The sequence below is a fragment of the Rana temporaria genome, chromosome 4 (genome assembly GCF_905171775.1).
Source record: "Rana temporaria chromosome 4, aRanTem1.1, whole genome shotgun sequence".
Classification (NCBI taxonomy): domain Eukaryota; kingdom Metazoa; phylum Chordata; class Amphibia; order Anura; family Ranidae; genus Rana; species Rana temporaria.
The window spans coordinates 2429055-2444603 of NC_053492.1; the positions used below are offsets into that span (position 1 = coordinate 2429055).

At 44.3% G+C, this 15549-nt stretch overlaps 1 protein-coding gene across 1 annotated transcript in view; it reads left to right on the plus strand.

Moving 5' to 3' along the window:
• The window catches only part of LOC120935220 (zinc finger protein 585A-like), a 137774-nt gene that overhangs the window by 44860 nt on the left and 77365 nt on the right, over positions 1–15549 (plus strand). Inside the window, exons 4-6 of the mRNA XM_040347387.1 lie at positions 6003–6281; positions 10802–11254; positions 12100–12157. Coding sequence (XP_040203321.1) covers positions 6003–6281; positions 10802–11254; positions 12100–12157 — 790 coding nt within the window. The remainder of the gene's footprint in view (positions 1–6002; positions 6282–10801; positions 11255–12099; positions 12158–15549) is intronic.

Genomic DNA, 15549 nt, shown 5'->3' on the forward strand with positions numbered 1-15549 from the left:
TCGTTTGTGAACATTAAGATTGAATTTAGAACGGAAACACTTCCCACACTCACTACAGGAAAAGCTCTTCTCTGTTGGAAAGACGGCACCATCCCGCACAGTCTGAGGTTCCTCAGGATAAGAGGAATACGATGGTCCGGCACCGTCCCGCACAGTCTGAGGTTCCTCAGGATAAGAGGAATACAATGGTCCAGCACCGTCCCGCACAGTCTGAGGTTCCTCAGGATAAGAGGAATACGATGGTCCGGCACCGTCCCTCACAGTCTGAGGTTCCTCAGGATAAGAGGAATTCGATGGTCCGGCACCGTCCCTCACAGTCTGAGGTTCCTCGGGATAAGAGGAATACAATGGTCTGGCACCGTCCCGCACAGTCTGAGGTTCCTCAGGATAAGAGGAATACGATGGTCCGGCACCGTCCCTCACAGTCTGAGGTTCCTCAGGATAAGAGAAATACAATGGTCCGGCACCGTCCCGCACAGTTTGAGGTTCCTCAGGATAAGAGGAATACGATGGTCCATCTACACTGTGTGGTGCCGGATGGACATTTAAGGTAGTCGGGTTTTCTCCTGGACTATACTGTGTGATGTCCTCATCTTCTACTTTACAGTCTGGAGACAAAGTGAGACAATCCTCGGAGGTTTTCCTCATCTCCCGTCCATCTACTAAAATAGAAATACAAAGATTATTACTAGACATGAGCTGATTGGTTCCCCTAACCCAGGACTACGCCCACATCGGGCAGCTTTGTCTCTGAGGATCTTACAATTCCACCCTCAAGGTAACTAGTAAATGGCTCCTCTGATCTCCTACCACAGGGATCCTCAAACTACGGCCCTCCAGCTGTTATAGAACTACACATCCCATGAGGCATTGTAACACACTGACCTTCACAGACATGACTAGGCATGATGGGAATTGTAGTTCCTGAACAACTGGAGGGCCGTAGTTTGAAGACCCATGTCCTACCAGATCATTTCTTTATTCATGGACCTTAGTCAGAGAGTGAGGATGGGGGAGAACAACCAAGATGAAGACTGGACTGATCCTGAAGATCCCAAACATTGGGTTAGTGACTCCTCCCTCATTATCACTTTCTGTTTAAGGTTACAAAGTCTGAGGATGTTATCACATTATTATCACCATGTAAAAATCTGTGCTCCAATCACATCATCAGATATAAAATGTCCAGCTGGTAGGAAATGGGTGCAAAAGAAGTCAGGATTATGTAATGTACAACTTATTATACAGATTACAAAAGTTAGGCTTTTATAATATCAAAATGATGTAATGTACAATATAGAGTATATAGTGCAGGGGTCAGGAGTATGTAATGTACAATATAAGTGATATAGTGTAAGGGTCAGGACCCATAATATTGGTATTCAGTAATTAGTGGAAGGTTAAACAATTACTGGAGACAAGTTGCAGAGATCCCACACCGCTGCCTCCCATCTCCTGAGACTGCACTCAGTGACTTGGGTCTGAGACTATACAGACATATCCCTCCACCCGGCACAGCCAGTAGACAGAACAAGTAATCCTATGAGAATTGTACTATCAAAGATCTTACATGTCCCAGGTGTTTAGTAACGGCTATGATAAAAATGAACATTTTGCTGCTGAACCCCAGAATCTCCATAAATCCAGTCTACATACATAAATTGTGTCTGCAGCACAGAGAAGGAAGATTATCCGAGAGAAATACAGGAATACAGGACGGGGAACACAGCTCAGGAAAGTGACCAGGGGATTACAGGCTGATATCACCCAGTCCCCGCCCTACTCTGGACCAATCAGTGAGCAGTATGGGTGGAGGAATGGATTTAGTGTTAATGACCCACCTGTGCTGATCTCTGTAGGAGTGTCCTCCTCTATAAATGTCCCCGTTATTCCATCCTCCTCCATAGACTGCTGATCATCCCTCACATACGTCTCTTCTTCTTCTGATTTCACCTCAAATTTTATATCTATCAGATCTTCACCCTAATCCAAGAAAAATAAATAAATCTTCATTGGTAAATTATAAGCTCAGCATCCACACATCATCTTCATGAGTCCATGTTCTAGATGATCCATCCCACCAACCTTGTAACAGTGAGGGATGGTGTGACCTTCCTGTGTGGAATCCCAGGAATACAGAGGACAGGGACATCTCTCTGGTGGGTTCCTGGTATTAGGTGGCTCCATCATATCCTTGTGTCCTTCTGAAAACTCCTCCATCACTCCATACTCCTCATCCTCCTCTTTACACTCTTCTTTAACATCAATATTATCATCCCAGAGGTTTCCAATCTAAAAAAATATATATATATAAAAAAACATAAATTATAACAATGCAGATAATGTACAGATCCTAATGATACTATCAGTGATTGTTCCTCATCTACCTGATGATGGTGGGGGATGGTGTGACCCTCCTGTGTGGAATCCCGGGAATACAGAGGACGAGGACATCTCTCTGGTGGGTTTCTGTAGCTGGATGACTCCACCATGGTGTCCTGGTACAGATCTGTGTGTTCTTTTAGAGACTCTGACTCCTCCATCACCCCATCCTCATCCTCCTCCTCTTTTATCTCTTCTTTAACTTCAACTTTAGAATCTCTCAGGTTTCCACTCTGAATATAGAATAAAAATGACATCAATGGTAACAATGCAGATAATGTACAGATCCTAATGATACTATCAGTGATTGTTCTTCATCTACCTGATGATGGTGGGGGATGGTGTGACCCTCCTGTGTGGAATCCCGGGAATACAGAGGACGGGGACATCTCTCTGGTGGGTTCCCATTACTGGATCCATCTGTAGGAAACACACACATTGACTGAATACATTGGGCTAGATTCAGGTAGATGCGCCCAGTATTACGGCGGCGCAGCGTATCATATTTACGCTGCGCCCCCGTAAGTTTGAGAGGCAAGTGCTGTATTCACAAAGCACTTGCCTCCTAACTTACGGCGGCGTAGCGTAAATGGGGCCGGCGTAAGCGCACGTCGTTCAAATGATGTTGAGGGGGGCGTGTTTTATCTAAATTAGGTTGACCCCGCGTATTTCACGTTTTTTTTACGAACGGCGCATGCGCCGTTCGTAAAAGAATCCCAGTGAGCATGCTCGAAATTCCGATGCAAATCGTCATTGCTTTCGACGTGAACGTAAATTACGTCCAGCCCTATTCACGAACGACTTACGCAAACGACATAATAAATTCAAATTTCGAAGCGGGAACGACGTCCATACTTAACATTGGCTGCGCCACCTAATAGCAGGAGCAACCTTACATCGAAAAAGCCCAACGTAAACGACGTAAATAAATTGCGCCGGGCGTACGTACATTTGTGAATCGGCGTATGTAGGTCATTTGCATATTCTACGCGGAAAACAACGGAAGCGCCCCTAGCGGCCAGCGTAATATTGCAGACAATTATACGCCGCCGTATTCAAGTTACGTCGGCGGAGGAAGCCTATTTTTTCGACGTATCTGCCTTGAAGAATCGGCGTAAGTATACGCCGGCGCAAATTTGAAATTACGGCGGCGTATCTGGAGATACGCCGCCGTAAATGCTACCTGAATCTAGCCCATTGTTTCTATGTGTTTATCAGATGATGGGGGATCTAGGTGGAGCCTCCGTACTGCTCTCTCCTTTACAATAAAGTCTCCTCTTACCCGGTGATGTGAGGGGCGGCTGATTGTCCATCATGACGTCCTTGTAGAGATCCTTGTGTCCTTCTAAATACTCCCACTCCTCCATGGAGAAATAGACAGTGACATCCTGACACCTTATAGGAACCTGACACACACAATGATACAGTCACCATCCAGACACACCCCTTGTCTGTTACTGGATAATGTCCCAGAATTCCCAGCACCTCTCACCTCTCCTCCATCATCTCTCTGGTGACTTCTAGAATCTTCTTTGTATTTCTCTATTCTATCAGGGAGGGAGGTGGAGGCAATGTGATGGTCATATGATCTCCAGTAAATGTGTATTATAGACTGCGCTGACAAAAATATAAATAAAAATTATTAAACAGTTTGCCACATGTAAAGAATAAATAAATGAATAACACCAGAAAACACAACTAATGTCCAAAGAATCAAAAAGTCCCATTCAAATATTAGTTGCTTGAAAAACAAGAGGTAGGTGAACAGGTGCTGTGCCATTAGTAACAGATAAACACGTGACCACTTCCAGGTGACCCCACATGGATGACACTCACCACAATGGATGGATCTTCTATTACTAGATAGGTCTCACTGTGCATTTTGGTTGGACCCGCTGTGTATCTTGTCACCAACTTGACCATTCACATCTACCTGGATGTGATTTCTTCCAATGATATACACTGCCCCTCCCGCCGCTAATAAAAGTGGTATAATCTGTTTGTATAGGCTGATGAGGTGAGAAGGTGATTAATGGGAAAGATGACACTTCTCTAAAATTAAGTAAGCAAATGTTCTGACTATGAAAGGGTTCATCTAGGTTTCCACACTATATATGTGTGTATCATCATCTACAGGAGATAAAAGACATCACAGTGACTATGGAGGAAGAGGACGGACGTGACGGGGTTACTGGGTGTAAATAGAAAATAAGATCTTATTACCTCCTCTGCTGCCCCTTCCAGGAACTTCTTCTCTCTACTTCCTCCCGACTCACCTCTCACCCGGATCTTCCTGTCTGTATTTGACATCACTTCCTGTCTGTCTTCGTAGGTCTCTCCTGTCTGGGTAGCAGTGAGATCATCACCTTGTGGAGATCAGAGGAACTGCAGCCCAGAGAAAGATCTCATAGTGTGAACACAGCCTTGTGCTATGTGTGTATGTACTGTATATCCTTATAGATGGGTCATCTCCATTCCCACCAAGGGGGATAGAAATATATTACTGACTAGTCCAGACTTTATCAGCCAGGGATCCTCCAAAGGATTCTAGGGCTTTCCTCAGAATTGATTAATTTCCGTTACTCAGTAACAACGATTTTATGATAATGTAAAAAGGTCCTTCTTTCACTGATCACTGATATGAGGGGATCCTTCTCCCATCCGTCACCAATAAGGGATCAATAAACAGATCACTTGTTTGGTTCTGTTTGGGTTTTGACTGAATTTGCCCTGTTTGGGGTGAAATAACGGCTGCACTGATTGGGTATTCAGTCAAGATGAACCTTCAGTTGCAGTATGACTACCAATGCTAAATGTGGCAGCTTCCCACTTCAGTGAGTGCAGATTTTAGTATTTCCTTTTAATAAAAGGCGTTACATGATGTGGGATTCCCCTTTCTTTCCTCCCTGAGTGTGTATGAAGAGGCGGAGCCCTGAGTGTGTATGAAGAGGCGGAGCCCTGAGTGTGTATGAAGAGGTGGAGTCCTGAGTGTATTTGAAGAGGCAGAGCCCTGAGTGTGTATGAAGAGGCGGAGCTCATGAGTGTGTATGAAGAGGCGGAGCTCCTGGTGGAACAGCGGTCGGAGGGGGAAGCCGAGTCTAGGAGGGAGACTGACAGAAAGCGCAGCAGACTTGCAGGAGTGAGTGAGGAGGATCCAGTTCCTTTGCCATCGGAGGTGAGGAGAGTGTGAAGGATGTTGGTGACTTTGGTAGATGAAAAGCTGGCAGTCATTGTACCATGTGACCCCAAAATCCTCTATAGAAGAGAACTAGAAAAACTAGTAGAAAGAGGTGTCTTTGAGGGTATATTATCATCTAAAGAGAAATTGTTTCTCATACCCCGAGCTCCTCGTACTCCCACAATGTACTATCTCCCCAAGTTGCATAAAGATCCTGTCTGCCCCCCGGGGCGCCCTATAGTAAGTGGCATAGATTCTATCACTTCCCGGGTGGGCAGATATATTGATTTTTATTTGCAACCTCTGGTTAAGAAAATTCCCTCCTACATGAGGGACTCCAAACACATCATGAATATAATATCTGACCTACCAGTCACTCCGAACCTATGGATGGCCACCATTGATGTAACATCGTTATATACAATCATACCCCATGCCTTAGGTCTTGAGGCAGTTAGACTTTATCTTGACAGAGATTCGGGCCTACAACTCAAACAGGTAGACTTTATCATGTTGAAGTTTGCGGCAGCCTCAAACTACTTCTGGTTTGAGAACAGTTTTTATAAACAAAACACGGGGGTGGCAATGGGGGCCAAATATGCCCCGAGTTTGGCTAATTTGTTTATGGCCAAATGGGAGGAGGATGTCATCCACCTCGAGGAAACCCCCCAGATAATCCTCTGGGCGAGGTATATCGATGACATCCTCCTCCTGTGGGCAGGTGAGCATTGTGATTTGATTGACTTTATTGGAAATCTCAATTCCAATGATAGGGGGATACAACTTAAGTATGAGGCCAGTCAGACTAACGTACATTACCCTGATCTAAATATTCAAATAAAAGATGACAGACTTGTTACCTCCACATATTTTAAGGGCACTGACAGGAATTCGTTCATCCTATTAGATAGCTGCCACCACGAACCGTGGCTTAAGGGAGTTCCCAAAAGCCAGTACCTTAGAGTGAGGCGTAATTGCTCCGACCTGTGTGATTTTCATACTCAGGCCAAGGTACTCACGGAACGATTCTTGGAGAAGGGATACTGCCAGAAATCCCTACAAGTGGCTCTTGATCAAGTCACTTTAATGGATAGGAGTGATCTTTTACATGACAGAGGAATCAGGGAAGGGGATAAGTTCCCTGAAGGGGTGCCCTTCGTCACCACCTACTCGATCCAACACAGGGCTATCACTCACCTTGTAAAGAAGCACTGGCATATTGCCATGAGTGATCCCCAATTAAAAGATATTTTGCCCCCTAAGCCTAGGGTGATTTTTAAAGGGGTCCAGCCCTTGAGGAACAAGATTTCGGCCAATGTTATTGACCCCCCCTCTCAGAGGGTCAGGTTTCATTTTCGATCAGTTAAAGGGATACTACAGATGTGGGCGATGTCGAGTCTGTGCTCTAAATTCCAATAGGCAAAGATGTGTCAGATCTTTTACTTCCACGGTAACGGGTAAGGAGTTCAAGATTGGACCTTGTGTCACCTGCGCCTCCTTAGGCGTAGTATATTTGGTACAATGCCCCTGCGGCCTACAATATGTGGGCCGTACTAAACGGGCGTTTCAAATATGAGTCAATGAACATATTACCAACATATTGTCTGGGTTCAAAAACCATTCTGTTTCAAACCACTACAGATTAAAGCACAAAAAAGATTCCTCCAATACCCTATTTCTAGGGATTGATAAATATAAACCTCATTGGAGAGGAGGTAATTTGGTGCGTGAAATCTCACAGATGGAGATGGGGTGGATATTTTGCCTAAAACATATACAAAACATAGAAACAGACGTTAACGCCTTCATCAACAACGCTTAGGATGTGCCTATTGTGACTGGCTCTCATGAGGGCAGGACTATTATTTTTGTTTTTTCCTTAATAAGCAATTTTTTCTTGATCATCTTGAGAAAAAAATAATTTAAAATATTTTTTCCATAGAATTTTTTGAATTTTAGTTTTAGTTTTTTTCAGTTTATATATAATTAATATATGCAAATGTAGTTTTAATTTTCACTGAATGTATTTTCACGATCTCATTCATTTTACACACAGGTCGTGGGGTTTGTAGCCCCCACATATGTTTAAATTTCACATAGGAGGTTTGGCCTTTATTTGCCTCATCTCCTAGTTTAATATTATGCATGTGATCCTAGATTTGGATTAAGTAGCTAACTGGCACTTTCACTGGGGTTTGTTTTTTAATATTCAATATAAAATTATTAAAATAAATTTATTATCTATATAATATATAATTCTAGAGGACTATTAGTTGTTGTCCGTTTAGAGGTAAATTAATTTAACACGTTTTGTACCTTAGGATCATCATATTCCCTACGGGATATTATTAAAACAAATTCAATTTGTAAAATATAATTAATTTGTGTCCTCTGACCCTTTTTTGAGGTCGGATTGACCTTTTCCAATGATGTTTTGACATCTAATTGTGCTAGAGGAATTCTATGGTATTGAGTCTATTTCCATCCTTTTTCCCCTTAATGTTGGGTTTGGATTCCCTTATGACAGTCTCCTGTATATACGCTAGATGGCAGTAGAGAATTTTACTATAGGGTGTAGTGGGAAGGATGTCTTGTGCCAGACATTCAAACTTCCCTTCCGCCCTTCTATTTAAAATTTCTCTTTCCTTATATATGGCAGCAGCCAGTGTTGTATATATAATTTTGGTTCCCACCGTCCGTGGTGACACTCTCGATGGTGGTCGTTAGCCTTTTTATATAGTCTCTGTAAAATTTAGCTTTTTGCCTATCCTATAGCGGACGTCGCGCTGTCCGAGTAGGGGCAAAGTTTTACCATACTAAAGATGGCGTTCTTGGACTCATGAGGCAGCCTTTCACAATAGGCGGTGGGTCTATTTATACTAGGTGATTCACTGCATGGCCCTACCCCCATTGATAACGTCCTACTAGTGACGAAACGCGTCTGGAAGGTTACGCAGTGACGTCACCACGCCAAGGAGGAGGGCTCCTGTATGCCGGCCGGCAACATACATTTATGCTGTTTTTAAATGCTTGTTTGTGAGTATGTTTTATCTTTTTTAAATAAAAGCTTAAAGTTATAGAGTTACGCTATGTGCGCCTCTTTCTCTTGTTTTATCTGAACCGATTGGAGCTGTCAGTCATCACGTTCAAAGGATAGTGGGCTCCCTGGTGGAAACGTCCAAGGATCAAAAGGCCTCGGCTGGGTTATAGCCATCTGCCCATATTGCTTGCCCTCTGGTAAGCGGCTCTTCTTTCCGGTGGAGGGTGCACTTTTGTTTATGTGTCACTTGGTGGTGTGGAACGTAGGAAGTATTTTCGCAAGGATTTAATCTGCATACCCCGTGAACATTCAACTGTTATTTATTCAATTACGGATCCAAGTTCACACTTTCAGAGACTGTTGATCTCAATAGACTTTATTTGTGGCGCGGCTTTTTTCTGTTTATTTTGCTCATAGAATATATGTTGGGGTGTTTGCTTTTCAAAATGTTTTTTTTTTTTGTGGGCATTTCCATTGTCCTGGTGCTCCAGGGCCTTCCAAAGTGTAATAGGTAGTTAGGAAATTAGGCACTCCCTGCATGATGTGGCCACGCTGTGTAAAAGTCTCACATATCTGATATCGCCATACTCAGGACGAGTAGCAGAATGTGTTTTGGGGTGTAGTTGCAAGTATGCATATGCTGGGCCAGATTCACAAAGAGATACGACGGTGTATCTAAAGATACACCATCCTATCTCTGATTTTTACTGGTCCTATCTATGCACCTGATTCATAGAACCAGTTACGCATAGATAGGGCTGAGATCCGACAGTGTCACACTGTGTTACACTGTCGGATCTTTTTTTGGATTTAAAAATGGCGCCGGGGGCGTTCCCGCTGATTTACACTGAATAATATGTAAATCAGCGAGATACGCGAAATTCACGAACGTACGCGGACCCGACGCTGTGTTCTTACGTCGTTTCCATAGCGCGGTACCCGTCGTATACTTACCCCTGCTAAAAGCAGGGGTAAGTATTGTTAAGTATGGTCGTCGTTCCCGCGTCGAATTTGAAATTTCCTACGTCGTTTGCGTACGCCGATTCACGAACACGTGCGTCGCAAGTCCCGCTCACGTCGCAACCACTGACGTCCTATTGACGTCAGTGGGAGCAATGCACGCCGGGAAATTCCCCGGACGGCGCATGCGTATTTAAATCGGCGCGGGAGCGCGCCTGATTTAAATAGTACACTCCCCCAGCCGCGGAATTAGAATTCCGCCGGGGGAGTTAGGATCCGCCGTCGCAAGTTTGGAGGTAAGTGTGTTGTGAATTTGACACTTTCCTCACAAACTTGCGAGGGCGGATCTTAAAACACATAGGTTACACGGATCTAAAGATCCGCTAACCTTTGTGAATCTGGCCCGCTGTGTATATAACCTGTGAATATGACAATTTTGCGAAAAACAAAAAATCTTAATTTTGCAAATAAAAAATGACAACTTGAAAAAACTCACCATGCCTCTTACTAAATACCTTAGAATGTCTACTTTCCAAAAAGGGGTCATTTGGGGGGGGGGGGGGGTATTTGTACAGTCCTGGCTTGTTAAGCCTTATACACACTATGAGAAAATCGGATAAACGATCGAACGGTTTTCCTCAATGTTCCACAACAAGTTGGAACCGAGGATAGAAATAATGCATGAAAATTCTCGTACGACAAAGGTGTTATTTGTTGTTTCTGCCACTTCTCTTGCGAAAATGGTCCATTCTGTTACCATACAAGAAATGTTGGCGTTTTTCCCTTTGGAAATTTTCGTTCATAATCAGCTGTCAAAAGTTGTGAACACAATTTTAGAAAATCGTACGATCGTTCCTTGGACAAAGATGTTCGTCCGATTTTCTTTATGGGCCTTTAGTGTCTCAAGAAATGAGATAGGCCATCAGTACATCATGTGTGATCAATTTCCAACGAAACACTAGCTTGTAGACTGAGTTTTATTGCTGTGGAGCTCTGTGGCATGTTGGTAAATACTTTGTATTAAAAGTTGGCTCTCCCATTTCATACATTACTATAGGATCATTCACCCATTGTGCAATTGGTGCTAAGATGGATAGCAGTGGGGATGAACAGGGGCCATTGACTTTTAAATCAAAGAAGATAAAGCGATTGTGCCGTTTTCGAGACTTATGGAAAACTATGTATTCATGCATTACAGCAATGACTGGTAACTATCATAGAGCATATTGTACTCTGTGTAGGCGAGAGTTTGGAATTGGTCATGGTGGTGAAGGTGATATCAAAATCCACATATGTAGCGAAAGTCACAAAAATGCAGATCGGGCTGCAAAACAAAGTGCTTTCCAAATTCATAATTCCCTCTAAGGATATGGCAATGCAAGATGGCATAATAGCAGCTGAAAAATCAATGGTTTACCATTCCGTGTGCAACAGTCATTCATATAGATCTTTGGACTGCACCATGAAACTCCTCCCTCTTATATTTCAGGATTCTGCTAAAGCCACTAAGATGTCATGTGGTCGTACAAAAGCTGAAGCCATTGTAACAAACGTGCTGGCTCCTTACAGCTATGCCTTTTTTAGTGTTGGATCAGATGGATGTAACCATGGACGCACCAAACTTTTCCCCTTAGTTCTGCATTACTTTCAGCCCTCCAAAGAAGTTGTAACAAGCTTGTTGGATTTTTATGAAGGTGAGGAAAGTGCTGCTGAAATTTCAGAGCAAATTTTAAATGTGATTAAAACAAATGGCCTATCTGTGGCTATGATGTCTGCATATTCTGCTGACAATGCAAGGCCTCGTACACACCACCGGATCTATCCGCTGGAATTGATCCGCGGATCAGTTCCAGCGGATAAATCCGGTCGTCTGTACGGCCTAGCGGATATTTATCCGCGGAGATTTCTCGGCCGGATCGATTTCAACCGGATATAAATTTCTTAGCATGCTAAGAAATCTATCCGCTTGAATCGATTCCAGCGGATTGATCCGGTGGTCTGTACAGACTCACCGGATCAATCCGTCCGCTCCCCTCCCTCGCATGCGTCATAATGATTCGATGCATGCGTGGAAGTACTTACCTTCCAGCGTTGCACACGTCGCCGCGTCATCATCGCGGCGACGGCGCGACACGTCACCGCGGATGAATTCCGCGCGGATTTTGATCCGTCGGATCCAAATCTGGAGAAGAAATCTCCGCTGGAAACGGTCCGGCGGACCGTTTCCAGCGGAGATCCCCTCGTGTGTACGGGGCCCAAGTGTGAACTTTGGTAAGCACAATGGTATGTACCAGAAGCTTCATGCCGTAAATCATTGCATATTGCCAGCTGGCTGCCCTGCTCACATACTTCATAATACAGCTAAAAAAGCTTCAGATGTCTTAAATTGTGATGTGGAAAGTCTGATTTTGAAATGATATAATTATTTTTCAATATTGGCCAAGAGTTTCCACACTAAAAGAAATGTTTGACTTTGTTGACCTTGAGTAGTCAGAACTTCTTCGCCATGTACCAACAAGATGGTTGTCTCTTTATCCAGCAATCAAGAGAGTTTTAAAAAAATTGGCCAGCTGTAAAAGCTTACTTCCAAAGCATCGGTGAGGACGAAACACCTAAAGTAATATGGCAATTTATTGTGGATGAAGACGGTGAGACCACAGAACTGGACCCGCCATCAGTTCCTGAGTTATATCTGCAGTTTTTACACAACGGCTTGCCTATTTTTCAGACGGCCATATTAAAACTGGAGAGAAATGACTTGATTGCAGTTGATGTATATGAGATTATGACATCAGTCAAAAACAAATTAATCCAACGACAGAGAGATCTTTTTTTGGATATCTAGTTGGAAAATCTTTGAAAAAACGACCTCATCTGCAATCAAAAATAAATAAATCCGAATTCCTATTTTTTTTTATCAAAAAGCTGTTCAGTATTTAGAACAGCGGTTTGATTTTTCAGACAAAAACGATTTGTCTAAAATTCAATGCTTGAATTTGAAGGAGAACCTTACGTTTGACAACCTGGTGGCATCAGTTGAAGCTCTGAATTTAGACTCTGTTTCAATAGATGACCTTTTATGAAGAATATACTCGTGTTTGTCCACACTTTCAAAAGGTTTCTACCAGTACTGAAGCGGATGATGATCTCAACACCGATGTTAAAGCGGAGTTCCAACCACAATTAGCATTTTTTAAATGTATGTCCTTTCATCATGCGTTTTTATAATATAAATCCGGTCACTTACTATTTTACAATCCGCCGCCGATCCGCATAGATATTCAAAAAATATAGGGCCAGATTCTCGTAGAACTGCGGCGGCGTAACGTATCCCATTTACGTTACACCGCCGCAAGTTTTTAGCGTAAGTGCCTGATTGACAAAGCACTTACCTGTAAACTTGCGGCGGTGTATCGTAAAGACGTCCGGCGCAAGCCCGCCTAATTCAAATGGGGCGTGTACCATTTAAATTAGGCGCGCTCCCGCGCCGAACGTTCTGCGCATGCTCCGTTCGCAATTTTCCCGACGTGCTTTGCACGAAATTACGGCGCCCCGACGTGTTTGTGAATGGTGATGTGCGTCACGTACTTACGCCGTACTTACACCGGAATTTTTTTTTTTAAATTCGACGCGGGAACGACGGCCATACTTTAACATGGGCTGTGTAAAGTTAAGGCATGAAAAAGCATGACTAACTTTGCGACGGGGAAAAAAGACTTGCGATGACGTAACGACCGCGCGTACCTTCGTGGATCGCCGTAAAATCTCATTTGCATACCCGACGCTGGAAAACGACGCGAACTCCACCCAGCGGCGGCCGAAGTATTGCGTCCTAAGATCTGACGGTGTAAGTCAATTACACCTGTCGGATCTTAGGGCTATCTATGCATAAATGATTCTATGAATCAGTCGCATAGATACTCTCAGAGATACAACGGTGTATCAGGAGATACACCGTCGTATCTCTTCTGTGAATCTGGCCCATAGTTTATAAAACTATGTCTACACCGTTGTCATTTTGCTTGTGGGCATTGTGAAGCCCACAAGCCCTTACTTCCTGGAAGTCTTGGATGGGGAGTGATAATTGGACAGCGCACTGCATCCTGGGAAATGATGACACACATTTCCCAGGAGCATTAGAGGGAGATGATGTCAGAATCCTAGGTGATTTCAAAGGCAGATTTCGTGGGACCGCATAGCAACAGGTATTTCCAGATGAGTTTACTTTTTAGGTCTAATGAGCACAATAATGGAAAAAAAAATTGGGATGGAAACTCCACTTTAAATGGGCGACAATATTCATGAAGGCTGGACCTGAAAGTGGTTTTCATTTGTCATTAGCATCCCATGCTCAAATGCAGCAGTTGAAAGGGTATTCAGCATGATGGGAATGTGCTGATCTGACACCAGCATTGATTGATCTAATAAAATCTGATCTTCAGGTTAAAATCAATTTTGACATGGGCTGTCATACTTTTTACAGCTTCGTAAAACAAAATAAAAAACTCTTGCAACGTGCAAGAAGTGACAAGAATGTGGTTTATTATATATGGTTACTAGTTTATACCTAGTTTCTCAAAGTTCTTGCTCATTAAAAAAAAAACAAAAAAAAAACAATAAACAAAATCTGTTAATTTATTGCAACTTGTTCTGTTTGTTTTTTCTATTTCTTATTTCTATTTTCTTAAGAGATGTCTAACACATTAAAAGTATGATCTGTTTTAGGTAGCCTGTGATTGTGTGCAGGGCACAATCACAAATTGCTGAACAATGCACAGTTATGTTTATAGCAGTCTCAAGCATAACTTCGATGCAATGAACTTGCCAGAGTAATGTGGCCCGCACAGCAGCCTCCTCATTTTGGCAGGTTGGGATCCCAGTCCCGCGAGCGGCGCGGCAAATTAGCGCATGCACGTTTAGTCAGTCTGAGCACAGGCATCTTCCCCTTACTGTGCCGCTCCGTCTCCGCCTCCACCGCCGTGTCTCCAACCGTTTCGGCTCAGGCTGCCACTCTGGCCTCCGCCCTGTCTCCGCCTCCACTGCCGCCCCCGCTCTGTCTCCACCCATGTCGGCTTACAATGCCGCTCTTGTCTCCGCCCACTGGTGTAGCGTGGGAGCGGGGCCGTGGCACCAGGCGCAACATTTAGGGGGACGCAGCGCAGCATCCAGTGCCAGTGTCACTCCTTCCTATGGACCGTGTCACTCGCTGAGCTCCAGCCGCCATGTTGCGGCCCAGGGATTGGCAGCGGCTGCCCGATGATTGGACAAACGGGTGTCGTGTGGTGGCAGAGGCCATCATCTTCTCCTCCTCCGCACCGGACAGGATTTCCCCTTTCCTCAATGTGGCAGCCAGTCTGGGACTGGTGCAGCGGCGCCTGCTCTATCCCACAGGATAGCACATGTGGTGAAATGACATCTCCAGGGATCTTCCATCCTGACCAAGTGAACTGTGGTACGTGACAGTGACACAGATGCACAGTACAGTCACACAGTGTACACTACTACAAACATACACAGAGCATCACCATCTCCCCCAATGTTTATCCTATTCCTCAATGTTCCTCCTGCCCCCACTTATTCTCAATGTTCCCCCTAATTATCCCCAATGTCCCTCCTGTCCCCCCAATGTTCCTCCTGTCCCCAATGTTCCTCCTGTCCCCAATGTTCCTCCTGCCACCCTACTTATCCACAATGTCCCTCCTGTCCCCCCAATGCTCCTCCTGTCCCCCCACTTATATCCAATGTCCCTCCTGTCCCCCCAAATATTGTCAGGGTACCAGTTCCGCCAGACACACAATCGCGCACATGCGCAGTAGAACAGCGCTACCGCGCATGCCTGCGCGCGCATGCGTGGTCCGGCGGTGCGTGGCATGCATGGGCGCGCGCACGGGCGTGCACACACGCGGTCCCTTCGGAACCAGTCAGAGGCCTGACCGGCCTATTTAAACCAGCTTCTGCCCTTTGACAGGTTGCTGGTTTGTCATCAGCT